The sequence below is a fragment of the Equus caballus genome, chromosome 20, assembly GCF_041296265.1.
Source record: "Equus caballus isolate H_3958 breed thoroughbred chromosome 20, TB-T2T, whole genome shotgun sequence".
In the NCBI taxonomy this organism is placed as follows: Eukaryota; Metazoa; Chordata; class Mammalia; order Perissodactyla; family Equidae; genus Equus; species Equus caballus.
The window spans coordinates 51,102,988-51,122,350 of record NC_091703.1 but is presented as its reverse complement, the minus strand read 5'-3'; the positions used below and the strand labels follow the sequence as shown (position 1 = coordinate 51,122,350).

The window sequence follows — 19,363 nt, the reverse complement described above, 5'->3', positions numbered from 1 at the left end:
TGACAGTATCTATCACTACAGCATTCAAGTTGCTATCATTCTGACATCATCTATGGGAAGAGGTAATAATTATAGGTATGGTGTCTCCAAGAATGAAAAATAGAATATTCACAGTAAATTATAGGATCATAATAAATTATTTTGCACCAGAAAAAAGAACATATTGTACCAAGCAATTCTATAAAAAGGTGGCTGGCAATTTTGTGGATACAGGCATCTGAAACACTAAATTAGTAATTTAAGTAAGATATGGTGTAAACATGAATATAAAAGTGAGAAAGAGAGATCCAGGGAAGTATTTCCTAAACATTCAGAAAGGCAAACTGTCAGGAGGGAATTTTGATTGAAAGCAGCCGTAAGAGTAAAGCAGTCTAGGATGACTTCTAAATTCCAAGATTTTTTCAGTCAGTGATACTCAAACTGTAATAGCAGTAAAGGAGAACCAAAATAACGTCTATGCATTGGTCACTTAAAATTTTAATATTGCTAAGAGAAAAACGGCATTCAGCCCCATGAAAAATGGCAGTTTGTTGTAGTTACGGTTGAGCCTAGGTGAATCTCCAGGGTTGGAATGAGAAATTTCAAGCTTCTTTGCACTGCTATGGAGAACCAGCATGTGATGAATGTTAATCTTTGGTTTGACACCTTCTGACTCAACCAGTCCTCTAGGTAATGAGTTAATTTATTCCTTTAAAACTTGAAAACAATTAAGCATAGAAGAAAACGCACCTATTACTCATCCGCCCTCTGTGAAGAGAAGCAACACGTCTTCAACCACACCCTAAAAGACCTGCTGAGCTTGAAGCCAGAAGCCTTAGAGCAGGAATTCTGGGCATCTTCCTAAGACTTATTCCTGTTACTCTTCTTGAACGTCTTAACCACAAAACTGTCGCGGAAGGGAAGAAGAAAGGCAAGAACAGGAAGTGTTTATGAGCGAAGCTGCAAAATGCCCTTTTTATCTACATAACCCTGAGTGCGCTGTTGGCACCACACTGATGTTTTGCTGCAAACATGTCTATGGACTTTTCCAAACAGCTCTTTCAATTCTGACTCGCATTAATTTAGGAGATTTTGTCTGAAAAGGAACGCCTCCTTTTTCAGCCACGCCCTGGGCATTTCGGATCCTGATATTATCTTCATCCTCCATCTAGTGTTCAGGTGTGTGAGCAGACATCTACCTTCCTCATCAAATGAAAGTAATGAGAGAAACGCAGAACTCTGCTTTTCACAAAGGAAAGTGCGTAAGATTTTCTCGGTGCAGCCCTAGAGGGCGTTGGGGTAGTTGCAGGAAGAATTCAGTTAGCCAATGACTGCGCTGAAGGCATAAAGCCCTATGACGTCGCACGCACACACGCACGTGGTAGCCCGGGTATCTTATTCTCGCTGTAGGAGGGGAGAGTAGCCGTTAGTCTCTGGCTCCGGACCCGCAGCAGGAAGATTTGGCAGCTGGAGCCAGGGTAAGAATTAGAACTGGTGGGAAACTGGAAATGACCAGGGCCTGGGGGATGGGGTAAAGACGGGAGAGCGAAAGATCTGTGAGGCGAGGGCTCTTCTAATCCTTTATGCCTCTTCGGCATTCTGATTGGCACATGGACTGATTCAGTGCGTGTGGATAGAGCGTTGTTTTGTTGCTTAGCATAAATCCACCAAAGACTTTCAATATGTCTCTCTCTGTTTATCCTGTTGAAACTCTTTACTTATCTTAAAAGAGAAGTCATTCTATGTATGTGAATTGCTCTGTCTTAGCAGAAGCCTGAAGTCATTTCTAAATCTGGCCTTTGATAAGGTGAAATCAAGAACTTTAGTTTCTTGTTTATGTTTTGAATGCACAGTTATTACAAAGTGTATAATAGAAACAACTGGCATTGTGATCGTTGACTCTTCTAGACTACTGTCATCTACGACTTTCAAGAAAAGACATGAAGAGATATAGTTGTGATCCATGTAGTAAATGCTCAGTTTGTCGGTGATTACTTATAGAAATTATCTTCTAAAGGGTGTATGGGTTGGAGGCCTAGGTAAGGAGCTGTGAGTCTTGAAAATGTGCTGTGACATTCCAAGGAAGTTAGTCAACCAACAGTTAATTGAACTTCTTTAAGAAGCCTGTTTCCTTGTTAGTGTTTGAAGGAAATGCCAGGATGCCAAACCACAATCTGATTTCAAAAGGAGATTATAGTCTTAATGGTGAGGTAAGGTAAATACAGTAAAGCAGTAGAGAGCAATACATAACAATTGGGTCAAATTTTAAGTGTGTGGCAGAGATTATTGATATCACCTATCTACTCTTCACATCTTTATTTTAAATATCCTCTTTTTCCCCATTCTAGGATTATGAAACCATACACCATCCTCTTCCTGTAGATGCCCTGGGAGACCCATGTTATCCTGGTCTTAAAACACCTGCAAGAAAGGGCACTTTTCCATTAGTAAGTAGCAAGGAAAAAAATGGCAGCCGCCTTTTAAACTGTGTATGAATGTGCGTTTAAAGGAATAAAATATGATCAATTTTTCTTTAAAGATGCTCTCAACAAAAGTGTCATTGCTTTCATTGATGCAACAAAGATGATTATAGATTGACTGAGTGAGGGTTTGGGGGAGAGGAGAGTGTCAAGGAGGAGTATGTGGCATCATGGTCTATTGAACTATGGAATTGTGGGTCATTTATTGCAAACCTATTAGATGACTGAGCTAAACAGAATCTTCAGGCTCATGTGTATGTCTTTCAATGAGCTAATGAGGATGCAACAGCTCAGGTGTTAGATTATTTTCCTAAAGTTAGCCAGAAGGTCTCCAGTAGAACTGGGCCTTGAACATTTGAATCTCTGATTAAATACTGATTTTTTTCCTGTGACACCTGGAAGTAAAAAAATCTTATAAGCACTTCTAAAATTAGCAGTTCAATCGAACAACATGCATTTATTGAAAGATCTTGTGAGCTCAGCAAACTACCATGCGTTGAAATGGGTAATAAAAATATTAATAATTTCCATTTACTGAATATTCTATGCCAGGCATTGCATTAGGTGTTTTATGCATATTATGCCTTTTAGTTTTCAAAGCAAATCTATGATATGATAATCCACATTTTACAGAAGAGGAAAGTGAAGCTCAGAGAGAATTTCCTGGAACTGATGGTTTACTAAAGACCATACTCTTAACCAGTAAACTGTAGAAAGTTGGTAACTGGGAAGTAAAAGTTATAGAAGGCTGAGGCATGGGCGTTCAGCTATAGGGTAGGATCCTGGTTACCTTAGCAGTGATTAACCAGTCTTGAGTGGTTATTATTAAAAAATGAGGCTAAAAAGGCAGCATCCAGATTTTAGTGTGCCTAAGAAGAGGAGTGGGCTGCTTAGGGAGGGAGGACCTGTTTGACTTGTGTTAAAAGCTACATGGGAACTAAATAATGTCAAAAACAATGTCAGACAACTGGCGATGAAATTTGAAGCTATTAGTGTGAAAAATTCTGTTTTGGAAATTTACTAACTTTGACTTACTTGCACAACCAGAATTTGCTAAAACAGGAATAGGTGTATTGTCTATTGTGCTCCAAGCTTCTCTCCACCTTCCTCTTCCTACAGCTGAAGCAGATACTTCATCCTGCTCTGAGAACCAACAGTAAGTGATAATTCATTTATTTTGATGTGAACATTTTTGTCAAACGTTTTTATTTTGCCAATGATAAAAAGATATAATTAATAAATTTACCCATGACTTTCAAACTTTATGGATAAATTTTTATTGATAGAATGATCTCAAGTTAATTTTACTCTTTTGTTCACTATATCAAATAGAAACTTAAATGAATTTTCACATTTCATTCTAAAGTAGATCATATAAATAATTTCCATGTTTGTGACTTTGAAACAACTATACTAGAACTATCTTTAATAGAAAAATGTAAAAGCATGACAATTTGTATTATATATACTTCCATTTAATGATTTTTACTATGAATATCTATGGTTATGTATTAATACAGGGATTGTTAAAATGAGGATAGAATGTCTCCATTGTGCTTCAGAATGATTGCTTTTTCCCAGTTGAAACTATGTTCCTTTCAATGTGCATTGACTTTGAAGTCATGGTTGGATGAAGGCTAATTTATGACATTACTGAAGAATGTGCCATTGGCATAGGTTAAGTAACTGTTCTATGCCTCAGTTTCTTCATATGTAAAATATAATCAGACCCACCAAGGTATGAGAGTGGAATTAGACATCGGATTTTACCACACATGATCAATAAATGTTCACTCCTCTCCTTTTTATGAGCACACTGTTGAGCATAAAGGGAATACATGGAACAGGTGTCAATTGTCTGCTATTTACAAATCAATAAGGCCTGAGAAGGACCACAAATAAATTGTTTAGAATTTGCTTTCCCTCCAAGAATTTGGGAGTACTATCTCACCCAAAGAAAACTACTCAAGGCACATTCCTTTAATTTACAAAGTGAGCAATCATTGACTAATGGTGGGAAGTGAGTGCTTCCTAAATGTAGTGATGATGTTGCTTCATCTAAAGGATCAAGGATTTTTTTGACACATTGAGAAGGGACAGCATGGGCAGCCCAATGCTGAACGTCTTTTAAAAAGTTAATATAAAATCTTTGAACCAAATCATGGATTCAGCAAATGTGAACACACTAGATTTTTAATGCATTAATTGTATTTGTATTTTTTCTATACTCGGAAATTTGGAAATATAGACAAGTATAAGGAATAAGATAAAAATAACTTTCAACCCCGCCGTTGGAGGAATAACCACTAATAAAGTGTTTGCACATTTATTTCTGTATAATCACAACCCTGGAATCTTGAGTAGAGTCATGGGTAAATAAAAGGACAAACAGTTCTACTTTTCATAGAGAAGAGCAAACCAAGAGATGGTACACAGTAAAAATAAACTTTCCCCAAAATTGAGATGAATAGTCAATCCAGTACCATAATTAACTATCAAGAAGCCTGGTTTCTTCCATATTTCCTTTTCGATGGGCTTAGGAGCCATAGAACTGGGCAGAAAGAAGTGGTATTCCTAGCCTTTATAGCCTTTATATATACCTATATATAGGTATACTTCAAGGGCATCAGTCAAGTTCCTCAGTTTTTTAAATTTTTGTTGTCCCTGTCAGAGACTAGGTTGGGTCTTCCTTGATTCTACTGGCACTGTATGATAATCTTCTCTTGTTACATTATCCATGAATTTGGGAATCACAGTTCCTTTGAGATAAGCAACATCATTATATTAGTTTTTCCCTCTTGGTCAGAGGTCCATGTGCTACATGTTTCAATGCAAACCTTTGTTCTCTTTGACTTGCTTCCCAGCAATGGCTTTCCTCCCAGTGGTGATGTTTTTGGCTGCTGTGCTACTTCCATCTTTACCCACAGAAGGAAAGGTAAGGTTAAAGTGGAAAATCTTTCCAGAGCTACCAAGGCAACTTTTTTGGGATGGCGAGGCATTATGAGAGTGGAAGGGGCAAGAGTGTCTGGTAATCACAAAGTAGTTGTTGGTAACTCAGAGCACTTAACACAGTTATCTAGATGAAAGTCTAAGGCTGAGCTGTCCAATGTCTGAGCCACTAGTCACAAGTAGCTATTGAATACTTGAAATGTGACTTGTATAAAACAAGATGTACTGTAAGTGTAAATTACACACCAGATTTCAAGATTTGTTACAAAACAAAGAAGAAATATCTCACTAATAATTTTTATATTTAATACATGATGACATGATATTTTGGATAATTAAATAATGTATCAGGTCCTTAGGGCTGTTGTAAGAAATTAACACAAATCCGATGGCTTAGAACAGCAGAAATTCATTCTCTCATGGTTATGGAGGCCACTTGTCTGAAATCAAGGCATCAGCAGGGCCATGCTCTCTCTGGAAGATCTAGGAGGCAATTCATTCCATGTCTCTCTCCTTCCTTCTGGTGGCTTCCACCAAGCCTTGGTGTTCTTTGGCTTGTGGCTGCATCACTCCAATCTCTGCCTCCATCTTCACGTCACCTTCTCTTCAATGTGTCACTTATAAGGACGCTTGTCATTGTATTTAGGGTCCACTCAGATAGTTCAGGATGATCTCGAGATCTTTAACTTAATTACACTGCAAAGACCCCTTTCCAAAGAAGGTCGCATTCACAGATTCTGGATTAGGACATGGACATATCATTTTTGCGGACTATCACTCAACCCATTTCAAATAAAATATTTAAATTAATATCACCTATTTCTTCTCACTTTTTTAATGTGACCACCAAAAAGTTAAAATTACATATAATGCTTGAATTATATTTCTAATGGACTCACTGGTCTGTGAGATTAAAAAGCTAATGATAGTCCTCCTCTCCCAAGACCTTTTCTGATTTTCTTTTTTTAATTCATGTCACTGTGATCCCCACAGAAAATTAACAATATATTTACATAATCCTAAATTAACACATCTTATTCCTACATCACCACATTTAATTTCATCAATACTTTATGACAAAATTATACGTGTTTTTTACATATAAAAAATCTAACTCTAAAGATCTTAGTGTTTTGTTTTGCTTTGTTTATTAATGGTCATAGACTTAGTATATGAGAGCCCAACTCTTGAACTCAAATCCTCTATTTTGAATATGCTACTTCCCTTAAATAATCCCAAGAACAGGGTCAGTCATCCTCTTCAGTGACTGGTGGGTAGGTGCCCAGATAAGGTGCTAGCTCCTGATCAGAAAACCTCTGAATGTGAGGAGCTTTGGCCATTGCTGCCTGCTCCCACACTCTCCTTTCACTCCAGGCATACAAGATTAGCTAGGATGCCTCAGACCATAGAATTCTGACACTGGGTCAAACGTCATTTGGCATCCAGAAATACAGTCATTATGTTGCCATAATCAAATTTTCAATCTCAAGGCAATTTATTCATCACCTAGGGCTTCATTCAAGTAGTTTGCTGTCTTCTCAATTTCTTTCTTTATGATTTCCTTTCATGGCCTTTTCTAATGCCCTATTATATTTCTTGTCCATCTCCTGATCTTCATTTATAAACTTATTTAAAAGGGAGATATCATTTAGTCTTTGGCACCACTAACTGTTTGTCGATCAGATGCTTTACATAGCCTCTGCCTAGTGTGGTTTTCAGTCCCTTCTCAGGATGCCTAGAAAACATTATTCTTCTTTCAAAACCCTAATCCAGACCATCTTTTGTGAAGCCTTTCCTAAGCTCGGTCAAGAAGAATTGATCCCTCCTTCCTTTATATCTGGTAGGTCCCACCTATCATTTCAGTTATTATGTGGCGGTGTAATTATTTATGACCTGTTGCCTGTCGAGTATAAACTCTTTAAGGAGAGATAGATAGATACTATATTTGATCCATTTTATTCTCAACACTTTTCATATTTCCTGTTGTCCAATGAAAGTTTTATTGATACTTATTTAAAAAAAAAAAAAGCATATCTTCCTCAGTAGAATTTTTACCTACAAAACAAGATGGGGTAATTGGCAGAAAATAATTACTTCTTTCTCAGGGACCAAATTTTGATGTGCTTTGAAATGAAACTACTTTACTTTAAGTAGGTTTTTGAAAGTCAATAGGAAATATCCAAGGATGTTATTTTATGCTTTGCTGTAATGCAGAGATTGACCACTACTGGTATTTCACATGTGCATCTTTTCTAACTTAGGAATCAGTAGCTGGGAATGGCCAGATCTGTGGGTACAATGGCATTCACTATTGGTCCCTGTCCTTAGGAACATACAACCAAGCAGGAGAAATGGGCATTTAAGTAAAACGTGGCAATGTGGTCAGACCTGTGTTTGCAGTATTTGGAGAGCTTTGAGAGAGCTCAGTATTGAGAGGAGGAGAGAATAACTTACCCAAAGATGTTAGGGAAAATCAACACAGGGCCTGTCTGTTTAAACTTACACTTCAAACTCTTGCTCAGGCTCATATAATATCACACCATTGTGTAAATTTAGGTCATCAAATTGCGTAAACCTTATGGAATAATTCACACACCCTACTGCACCTCCAGGCCTAGTCCTCTCCCCTCCCCCACAAAAGATACACCAAAAATATCAGCTCCTGATTTAGTACCTTGGCAGTTATATTTCTGTTATTAAAAGGAACAAAGTCAGCAATAGTCCATTAATGGATGGCTTTGCTCCCTCCAAATTACCTTGGAGATTCTTTTAATACTGAAAAAAATGTCTTTTGAGTGACCTCATAAAGTCTGCCCATAATAGGTAGAATTGTTTTACTAGAGTATTGAATGCACTTCAGCTGAACCTAAACATTCTTTCACCTAATGCATTCTAAATACATTCTTTCTCTAAATACAGACACCATGTTATCAAAGTCTAGGATGAATCTTGAGGTCCACCCTTATCCCCCTGCTGCAGCCTGATCAGATGTGAATGAATATGTCTGAATGTGCCTATTGTGTACTTTTGTGGTTATAAAATATTATCACTCTTATGTCTAGAAAAATCACATTAAGAGTTCCCTTGAAACTAGAATTTGGCATTTGTGGCCTTAGAGAAGTTTTTGATTTGTTGTGCCATGAATTACATTCCCATTCTCAATGCCTCAAACTACCTCTTTCCTGTTTGTCACAGCTTTGCATCAGATTCGTTGGCAACTCTTAAATAATAATTAATATTGGTTTGAACTGAATGCCTTTTTTAAAAAATTTTATTGAGGTCACTTTGGTTTATTACACTTTTTAAAGCGATCTTTGTTCCCTTGAATTAACTTATTCACTCTTAAATGCAATTTTCAAAGATGTTCAAAAATAACCCTAATCTTATTTCCCTTTAGGATCCAGCTTTTTCTGCTTTGTTAACCACTCAAACCCAAGTCCAAAGAGAGATTGTAAATAAACACAATGAACTAAGGAAATCAGTCTCTCCACCTGCCAGCAACATGCTAAAGATGGTAAGAGGCAGCAATATAGGGAAAGTGACGTGAACCAGTGGTGGTAGGAGCAGGTGGCCTGCAGTAACTGGCATCTCTTAAGAACTTTGTGAGTTAGCAAGTTCTGCCTCTATTTTGGTATACTATTTGACCTTGTTATGGGCCGGGCAGAAATTAATTTTCCTTTGTAACGGTTAAATGACTTGTCAAGGTTACAGGGCTATTAAGTTGGGAAGGCCGAGTTAGAAGCCAAATCTTGAGACATCAAATGTGAAGCTGCCACATTTTTTTGTTCATTATCTTTCCTAGTCTGAAATAAAGATCTCCTTTCCTTCAGGATCAGTGCCATTTAGGGTAGATAACAGCCTGCTTTCCAGGGCGTAGTCCATAAAAGCTAGATATCTCCCATATGAGCCCAGTGGTCTACAAATAGAGCTGGAAATAATCTAGGCCAGCTTATTACTATGGAAATATAGTTAGATTACTTCACATGATGATCAGTATTTAAAGTGGCACCATTACTAAAAATCCTAGGAGCTGCTGTGCTGTCATAAATAGTCAGATATTATTGTATTAGATACATCACCTATGGACTTCTCTTCATGTGGAAACTGGCACCGGGGCAGACAAAGACACACATGTACAAAACAAACGAAAAGATATTTTAATACCAATGACAATTAGATAATACATCTACAGAAATTTTAAAGTAGCGCAAATCAACATACCACTCAGATAATAAAGCATATGTCTCATTGGAGTTGAATCTTTAAGTGTATTTTTTTTTCCTGTGACATTTAGGAATGGAGCAGAGAAGCAACAGCAAATGCCCAAAAGTGGGCAAACAAGTGCACTTTAGAACACAGTAGTGCAGATGACCGGAAAACCAGTACGTAAATGAGTCAATATTTGCTGAATAAATGAACAAACAAAATAATATTGGATAAATAAAATAGAATGGACCATTCTGGGATGTTGCATTAAGAAGACTTTGTGAATAAATGCTGCTTTTACTGCTGTCTTTTTAAAATCAAAGTGTGTGTACCTAGAGAGATAATTATACGTACCATTTTGTTGTTGTTGATTGTTTGCATTATGCAAATCATTTCTTAAGCAATATTTTATTTGTTCCTCTCAACCAGCTCATAAGTAAATAGTTCATGTATCATCATTTTTCCAATTTTAAAGATTAGAAAACCAGGATGTAGGAGGAATGACTTACCCAGGAACGCAACCTGAAGTAGTGACATATGTTGGAAAGTTAACCAGGCTTTCTGATTTCTAACCCACTGCCCTATTTGTGATGTTATGTAGCTGTTTGGTGTTTTGAAATCTGTTTATTTTGTATTCATAAAATATATTGAATTATGTTAAATTGTTCCTGAATTTTGCTCTAAAAATATTTAACCTTTTTTAATCAGGATGAATATTTTGGGTATGTTGATTCATTTTTTAATTTTTGACAACTGTCAAGTATTTTGTGCCTGTAATGCATAGAAGAATATATGTGACTCAAAAAACTGTGACATATCTTTTCAAGGATCATAAAAACTATAAGAGAAAAAAATTTTATACATGAACTTTACATAAATTATTTATTTACATTTTCAAGCATGATATACATATAAGCAAGCTCAATTTGAAAGTATGAATAATTTACCAGTTATTTAATAGACCTATTATTTATATTATTGATGCTAACATTATAATGAAATTATGAAGAGAGATGATTGCATTCAGTAGAAGATTGAAATAAATGGTCTAGAAGTTCCAAGTCTACTGTTAGATTCTTTATATCTTTCCATCCCTATTAAAGCAGATATCCAAGAACACTTTATATTCTCTTTAAGCAGCATGTGGATGTCATATTTAAAGCCACTAAAATGTAAATATTAAATGAGTGCTTGAAAAGATAGGGAGAAGTTTCTGAGGTGCAAGGTGCTTCTTTCTTTTTTCAATTAGGTTTATTGTGGTAAGAACCCTTATTTTTATTTTTTTATTTTATTGTGGTAAGAACACTGAACATGAGATTTACCCTCTTAACAAATTCTCAAGCGTACAATACAATATTGTTGACTATAGGTACAATATCATACAGGAGATCTCTAGAACTTATTCATCTTGCCTACCTGGAACTTTATGCCACATTTTCAGCCCCAGCAACCACCATTCCACCCTTTGATTCTATGAATTTGACTGTTTTAGATACTTCGTAGAAATGAAATCATGCAGTAGCTGTCTTTCTGTGACTGGCTTATTTCACTTAATGTAACGTCCTCAAAGTTCATCCATGTTGTCGCATGTTGCATAATTTCCTTCTTTTTTCAAGGTTGAATGATCTTCTCTTGTGTGTATATATATAGATATATATACCACGTTTTGTTTACCCATTCATCTGTCAATGGACATTTAGATTGTTTCCACATTGTACATATTGTGAATATACTGCAAAGAACTTAAGAGTGCTAAATCTCTTCAAGATCCTAATTTCAGTTCCTTTGGATAAATACTCAGAAATGGATTGCTGGAAAATTTGATAGTTCTACTTTTAATTTTTTGCAGAACCTCCCTATGGTTTTCCACAGCAGCCACACCATTTTGCTTTCTCACCAACAGTGTTACAGGATTCCATTTTCTCCACATCCTCACCATCAATTGATGTCTTCTTTTTTTTTTTAATAGACATCCTGACAGTTGTAAGATGATACCTCATTCTGGTTTTGATTTGCATTTCCCTGATGATGAGTGACATTGAGCACCTTTTTGTATACTTGTTAGCCATGTGTGTGTCTTCTTTGGAGAAATTTCTATTCAAGTCCATTGTGGTCAGAAAAGATCCGTAGTCAGTCCCTCTTGCGACCCCCAGAAAAGATGGATCTTTGGACATTCCATCCAACTCTTTCTCTTCCCAAAGAGAGGTTAAGAGCTAGAGTTTTTTGCCTGCTTACTCTGTGCTGAACCAGGAAGGGACATTATAGCAACTGCCAGCCCAAATCTCTCTCTCTTCTCACTAGTCCCAGGCAGCAAGATTATTCTACATCTTGTTAACATTCTGAGACAGGCAAATCAGACGCCAGTCCTTTGGGTGACCTCTGGAAAATTTGTGGCATTGGATGCCCAGACCAACTCTTTCCCTCCCCAAGGAGAAGCAGGAAGCTGTGGTTTCTGTCTGCTTGTCTCATCACAGGATGAGCCAAGGAGAAGAGCTATGGCATCTGCCAATCCAAATCACCGTCTCTGTTCTCCCCCAGGGGCAAGACTGGGCCAAACCCATCAGAGCTCCCAAACTGGCAAGACAGATGCCAGTTCTTAGGGCAGCCCTGGAAAAATTGAAGCATTGGACGAACTCTTTGCCTTCCCAGGTGAAAGCTGAGAGCTAGAATTTTTCATTTGCTTGCTCTATGCCGAGCCCGGAGGAGGAGTTACGGCGTCTATCAACCCAAGCCACTATCTCCATTCTCCCCCAGGTGGTTAGCCTGTGCCTGACCGTCAGAGCTCCTAGACTATCAAGACAGAAACCAGCACACTGGGAACTCCCCTTGAAAAAGTTGGGATGCTGTCCCATGAACCAATTCTTTCTCTCCCCCGGGAGAAGCTGGTTGCTAGGGGGGTCTCTCCCTGATCATATGGCACTGTGCTGAAGATAGGATTCTAGCAAGAGGGTGTCCCAGTCTCCCTACAGGCTTCAGTGAGTCTGCTTTCATGTTTCTCCAGGGTACTGGAGCCTTTCGGTTAAGTTTTGGATTTCTCACAAGGGCAATGTGTTCATGAGTTGTTGCTGAATCAGTGTGTGTGTTGGGCGAGGGAGAGTCCAGGGCTTCCTACTTTAACACCTTGCTGATGTCACCCTCTGCAAGGCCTTCTTGCCTAACTCTCTCAGCAGGGTTTGGCCTTGTGACATTCTGATTTATTGATAAAGAGGAAATCCAAAAATTTTGAAAATTGTCATTCCTCCTGATGTCAGCTACCTTTTTGGGGGGGGCTCTTAAAGACTGCCTATAAAGCTTTTTCTTCAAAGTTTACACAAGATCATAATCATAAACATTAATTCAGCATCCTGTATGTGAAAAATCTCTGATGAAGGTGGGGAAGAGGAGGAGAGAATAAAATAAAAGTTGGTGGCTGCCTTTTGCAAGCTTACAATACAAATCTGAGAGCACAGGAGGCAGTACACATGTGAAGAATTTAGCATGAAAAAGAATGCATCTTTGACAGTCCAGAAGGAGAAGGATTTTTAAAGGATAAGATCTTCTCAAGCTGCTCAAAGTTTTCATGTTGAGGCCAGCCTCAGTGTACTGGGAAGATCTGTCTTATATTCAGCTTTATAGCTGATAAGGAATGTAAGCACCTTTTATATATTAATTAATAGTTAGCAAGTATAGGCACTGTGTTTGAAGGGCAAAAGCCTTTGGTTCACTGAGTTGATTTCTTTTGCCATCAAATGCTTTAGTGCTTTCCTCATGAATGATCTGTTTCTTCTTAGGTACGAGATGTGGTGAGAATATCTATATGTCAAGCGACCCTACTCCCTGGTCAGATGCAATCCAAAGCTGGTATGATGAGAGCCTTGACTTTACCTATGGTGTAGGACCAAAGAGTGCCGGTTCAGTAGTTGGACATTACACTCAGGTAAGGGAAACAAATTAAAATACTTTTACCGTAAATGCTGTAACAGAGAAAACTTCTCCAAATTATGACCAACTCCAATGATTTGGGGGAAGAGCCCGAGTAGGTATAATGCAAATAGTCCTGGCATTTGGCTGCTACTTCATCTAGAGCTGTCGTCTTTTTCCATGGCCTGCAAACTCTTGGTAGGGAAGTAGACTCGGTACTTTCCCAACATTATAAATGGATAAAGTAGTGAACCTACATGAAAATTTAATATTTTAGAATTTTGTGACTTTGTTTCAATCATTTAACTAAATATTTCCATCAGGTACATGGTTATAAACGACAATAGTAATGGTTTTTCAGTTATATATTTGCTTCTGTTTTTTTTTTTAATATTTTCCCTCTTCTTTAATGCACTATCATATATTCCTTTATGGATTTGTAGGCTGTTTGGTACTCATCTTACCGCGTTGGATGTGGAATTGCCTACTGTCCCAATCAAGAAAGCCTAAAATACTACTATGTTTGCCAATATTGTCCTGTGTAAGTATACACTTAAGAGTTGAATGCCAATAACTTCATCTGTGATTTAATATTTTAAAACTCTCATTTACTAGATAAACCAGAATAAAAAGCATATTTCAGTAAAGGGAAAGAATAAATCTTTGGAAATGTTCTTTAAGCTGAGATACATTCAGCTTACCAGAGAGGAGACTAAGTTCTCAGTTCCAAGTTTAAATTTGAAGCCTTTTCCTCAATTATAAATTGATCGCCTTTCCCTGAGATTCAAGGTTATTCCGTGAGCGTGTGTAGTGTGTATTTCTCTGGATTTGGTATCGTCAGTTCTAGCTAATTTCACACTCTAGGAAGCTGGCAGCTTGATGGTTAAGCAGGGGGTGGTAGTGGAGTGGCAAATAAGGGATGGCAAATTGTGATTTCAGCCCTTTCTGATAAATGTTCCTACTCCTGCTTTGAAAACCACTTAATGTTATTAGCATCAGAAATCATTCATTCTTTTGGGTCTCAAACATTTTTCAACAAATCTTTGATATATTTCAGAGCCCTTAAAAAGGTAACATCTTAAATCTTTGTTTCTCAGAAGTTTTCACAGAAATACTCCATAATGAACCAACCCTTAAGGTCTTGATTTATAGCAGGAAACAGGCTCTTTCATCAAGCAGGATGTTTGAAGTTATCCACAATAAGTACTATGGATGTATTGAAGATCTAAAGTTAATGTATCCGTTAGTCTTAATTTCTTTTAATGTTTGAAATTGCTTACCACTGGAGGCAGGGGGAAGACTTCTATAAGATTTATTTTGAGGCTGTAGATAATCCGGGGATGTAGATTTCCGGTTTGAGAGGTATGACCTCCAAAGTCATTTTCCTGTAAGCCCCTATTAGGGTTTAGTAGAAAGAATTGAAAGATCCGAGGATAAAGCATCCAAGTGCACTGCCTGGCTGTGAGTGGGTGCATCTGGAGCCAGGCATCTGAAGTGAGAGCTGGAGTGAATAATGAGGGAAAGCAGGAGTGAGGGAACTTCCAGAACACTTTTGTATCCACTTGACAGTTTTTCCAAGAGCTCCCACACGTCCAGCTATGTTCTGTGCAGGGAGACTGAGATAGAAATGCATTGCCTTGGGATCTTGGCCCACTTGACACTATTGAGATTTGGACTCCTATGTACTTTCAAATGAACAAGATGCCAATAGGGTAATGATCATCAGTGAGTTACAAGTTAGTCACTGTATGATGATTACACCTTAGATATTGCTACTTCTCAAAACGTTTTTTAATTAATGTATTTGTTTTTGCTAAACAGAAAAATCTCTTACACGCCACCTCTAGAAACTCATAAACCTTCCCCAGCTCTCTCTGCTCCACAAACACAAACACCACTAACTACTTAATATCACTATCCCCGTCTAGAGGTCAAAAATTTGTATACCGGAGCTTTACTGTCTCTGGTTCATATTAGAGAAATTATGGTATTTTACCATCTTTCAAATCTAAATTGATATTGTAACATTGAGTATTCTTTTCCATACTACAACCCCCTGCCCCAGGAACCTCACCTGTCTTTCTAGGAAATACGTTCAACCCCCAGCCAGCACATTGAGGTCTGTTGCTTTACCGATGTGACGGAGTCTATCAGGAGATGAAGAGAGTGTCGCCACATGGAAATATACTCTGAAAACTTTAGACTCTAGTTATCCCAATTTAGTTATTCAGCCTGCAGAATTATAGTCAAGGAGATAGGTCAATGTGTGAAGTATTTTCTTAATTTGTATCTTATCTGAAGTACACACTGGGAGTTGTAATTTTTCAGTTTTGCCAACATAACTAAAAAATTTAATAAGTATGTATGTTTGATGATTGATGCTGCCCTTGGAGTAGAAACTAAACAGCAAAGTGAAAAATATTTGACATTATGTATTTTAAATTTCAGTGGTAATAATGTGAATAAAAAGAACACCCCTTACCAGCAAGGAACACCTTGTGCCAGTTGCCCTGGTAACTGTGACAATGGACTATGCAGTAAGTTTGAAGTGATTAACTTGCTATTTTAACAAAGAGTTGATATTGTTTTTTCTTTTTATGGATTAAGAAATCTCCTTAAGTAGCCAATTTAAATAATGTCTTTATGCAAAAGGCAAAATGATACTCAACAGAGTGTGTGTTTAAGTAAACATTTTACACACTTCAATAACCTACATATTATTTGTAATGAAAAGAATATTACCATATGTAAGATAATAAAACTTCTACCATCAATGTGTTTTTGTGACTATGCAGAACTTTTTAATATTAACTATATGTGTTTCTGGTAAATGGTTCATTTCGTCAAAATTAACATTATACTAAAGGTCGTATTTTGATAGAATCAAAGTGTATAAATCTAAGGATGTCAGACCACATTATGGCTCAGTCTAGACAGGCAAACCAAATATTATATTTCTTTTCTGCTGAGTTCATCATGCTGATTACTTCATTTTCTTCTATCGTATAATTGGAATCATAGTGTTTAATGTAATAAATGATCAGTTGCCCTATAATTTGATAGTAGTTTTGTGCACATTTTTAATAAAATTCCATCTCTATACAGTATTGGCTCACAGAACTCACAAACACATTGTTGCAAAAGGAGAGAATAAAATAAATGTCATATGTATCATTTCTAAAGTTGTCATAAATAGAAGTAAAAATAGCTGTTGGCATTTTATAGTTGGGATACTTTTATTAAAATTATTACAAACAATAGAGTTAATCCATTCTCTGAGATTCTTCCCCTTCAAGTGCATTCATCATTAGTTAGCATTCTTTATGACTGAATTATATAGCTATAATGCAAAATATAGATGATATAAAAGCTATAAATCAACTGAAGAGAAAAAACATTGAATATTTATACCTCTGCGGAATGATATTTGCTAAGGAACTTGGAATTTCTCCTGTTAGCACACTCAATTGAAAGATTTTAAACAAAAGAGTGACAAGGTCAGAATGATATTTTATAAAGAGCTTTCTGGCAATAGTATGTAGAAACAATTGGATGAAAGTCAGCCAGAAAGCTGTTGAAAACCATAGGTTGAAAAAAAGTGGATGTCTTTACTGCATTACTGGCAAAATGAATGAAGAGAAATGGACAGGGGTGAGAGACAAGAAATGGAATAGCCAGTATTTGTTACCTGTGCTGGCTGAGCGCTGGTCAGAAGTAGAAAAGAAAGCAGTTCAGGTTGATTCAGTTCCTGGCCTAAATTACTGAGTAGTCAGAGAGCCATTTCACTGAGATTGTGGGAGGGGTGTAGGGAGACCATACCCAAGAATTGTCAGCCTTGTGGGTAGTATGATGAGTTTAGTTTGAGATTTGTTGAATTTGGGGCTCCTGGGGAACATCTGAGAAGAAATATGAGAAGGAAAGGGGGCATATTATCATTGTTTTACATCTTTATCTTCCCATAGAAATCACTTTCTCCAGAAAGAAAGCACTGGAGTCTAAACAGTGCTGCTCATTAGTGTGACATGATGGAGATGTTCTCGACCAGCATGTGTCTTACAAGTAGCCACTAGTCACATGTGGCCTTTGAACACTTGAAATGTGGCAAGTAAGATTAAGGAACTGAATTTTTTATTTTATCTAACTTTGAATAATTTAAATTTAAATAGCTGCATGTGGCTCGGGGCTCCCATTTTAGACGCTGCAGGTGTAGAGAGATTCATTATGTTTATTTTATTCTCTTTGCTAAGAGAGAAAATTGGGTCAATTCATTTTAGAAACATATCACCAAGATCAGAATAAAAAAGTGAGGAATTAATCAGTGAGCTCAACTAAGACACTCCATATGTCCCTCGAGAAGTGAAAGACCATCATAGTGTAAGTGACGCTGAGCTTTGTCCAGTCCTACACCACCTCATGCACTTTGAATGTATGGATTATGTTGCTGCCACTGAGGAAAATGATAATGACGTAACTAATCTGTTTTTGTTACAGCCAATAGCTGCGAGTATGAAGATCTCCTTAGTAACTGTGATTCCTTGAAGAAAACAGCTGGCTGTGAACATGAATTGCTCAAGGAAAAGTGCAAGGCTACTTGTCGATGTGAAAACAAAATTTACTGAAGTTCCAGTGTGCATTGCGCAAGACTAAGTGGAGAAGGGCTGCATCCTTTTGTTGACACATACCAGAGGGGAAATTATAGGCATGCTAGTTGCAAATTTGATTCCAGACAGCAATGCATCTTTTTCTGTTGGATCTTTACAGAAATCTCTTCCATACAATGATTTACAAAAGCAGAGTAGTCTGTGATGACAACATTGGGCTTTGATGTGAATTTGATACTTTAAATGTAATGAATTGAGTCAAGTTGAAGATTTGAATGCTCTACAACCATAAGACTTAGGTCCTAGAACTTTGGATTAAAATGAAGAATTACGTGTTTCCTGAAACAACATGTCAACAAAAACCAAAAACACTGTAATATCAATGTCATTCCTACTGCATGATTTTTAACATGTATAAAGAATGAATTCAAAGATTGACATCTACCTTTGTCTCATGGCCTCATCTTTCAACAAAAGTTATAAGTAAGAATAAAGAACTTACTACCTGAGCAACCACATAGATGTGATTCTTGTGCCATATTTTATAGTATTCAGAATTAACCCTAGCTCTATTCAGCCTAGATGAATGGTTCTACAGAGCAGAATTTCCAAAATATTTGCCTGTAAAATTAAATTTTAACAAAAAAGGAATCAGTTGTATTCTTGCTTCCTTTTTGCCTTTGACGTTTTGATCTCCTTCCTACCAGTTTAGTTGATAAATTTAAAAAAGGACATTATTTGACAGCATCTACAAATATAGCTTCACATGAAAAAAAAGTAAGAATAAATATTTTACAGAGATTTACCATTTATAAGTCTTTGCATACGTTCTCATTTAAGACTGGTAACAACAAAGTATAGTAGGCCCAATTTATGGATAAGAAAATATATACCAGAAATCTAAAAACAGTGAAGGAGGTGTTGAAAGTAGTCAGAAAATAGGTCTGGCCAGACAAACGGTGAACTAGCATGAGCCACTGATGCCCCCAAGATGAAACAGATTATCCAAATCATCCTATACTCATTAACAAAATAGAATTCATAATTCTAAAGCTTCTAAAACAAAAGTTCCCAGGCCCAGATAGTTTTACTGCAGAATTCTACCAAACATTTAAAGAAGAATTAATACAAATTCTACACAATCTTTTCCAGAAAATTGAATAGGAAGGAACACTCCTCAATATGTTCTTTGAGACTAGTATTATCTTACTACTAAACCCAAGGAAAATACAAGAGGAAAACAAAATG

General features: G+C 36.9%; 1 protein-coding gene across 1 annotated transcript; it reads left to right on the top strand.

The window, feature by feature from the left end:
* Window positions 1-1,371: 1,371 nt before the first annotated feature.
* On the top strand, window positions 1,372-18,560 carry CRISP2 (cysteine-rich secretory protein 2). The gene is made up of 10 exons (NM_001081932.1): window positions 1,372-1,457; window positions 2,328-2,426; window positions 3,579-3,615; window positions 5,324-5,394; window positions 8,806-8,922; window positions 9,703-9,790; window positions 13,385-13,530; window positions 13,958-14,055; window positions 15,963-16,051; window positions 18,006-18,560. Exons 4-10 carry the CDS (start codon window positions 5,326-5,328, stop codon window positions 18,131-18,133), a joined length of 735 nt encoding a protein of 244 aa, NP_001075401.1. The 5' UTR covers window positions 1,372-1,457; window positions 2,328-2,426; window positions 3,579-3,615; window positions 5,324-5,325; the 3' UTR covers window positions 18,134-18,560.
* The last annotated feature ends 803 nt before the right edge of the window (window positions 18,561-19,363 follow it).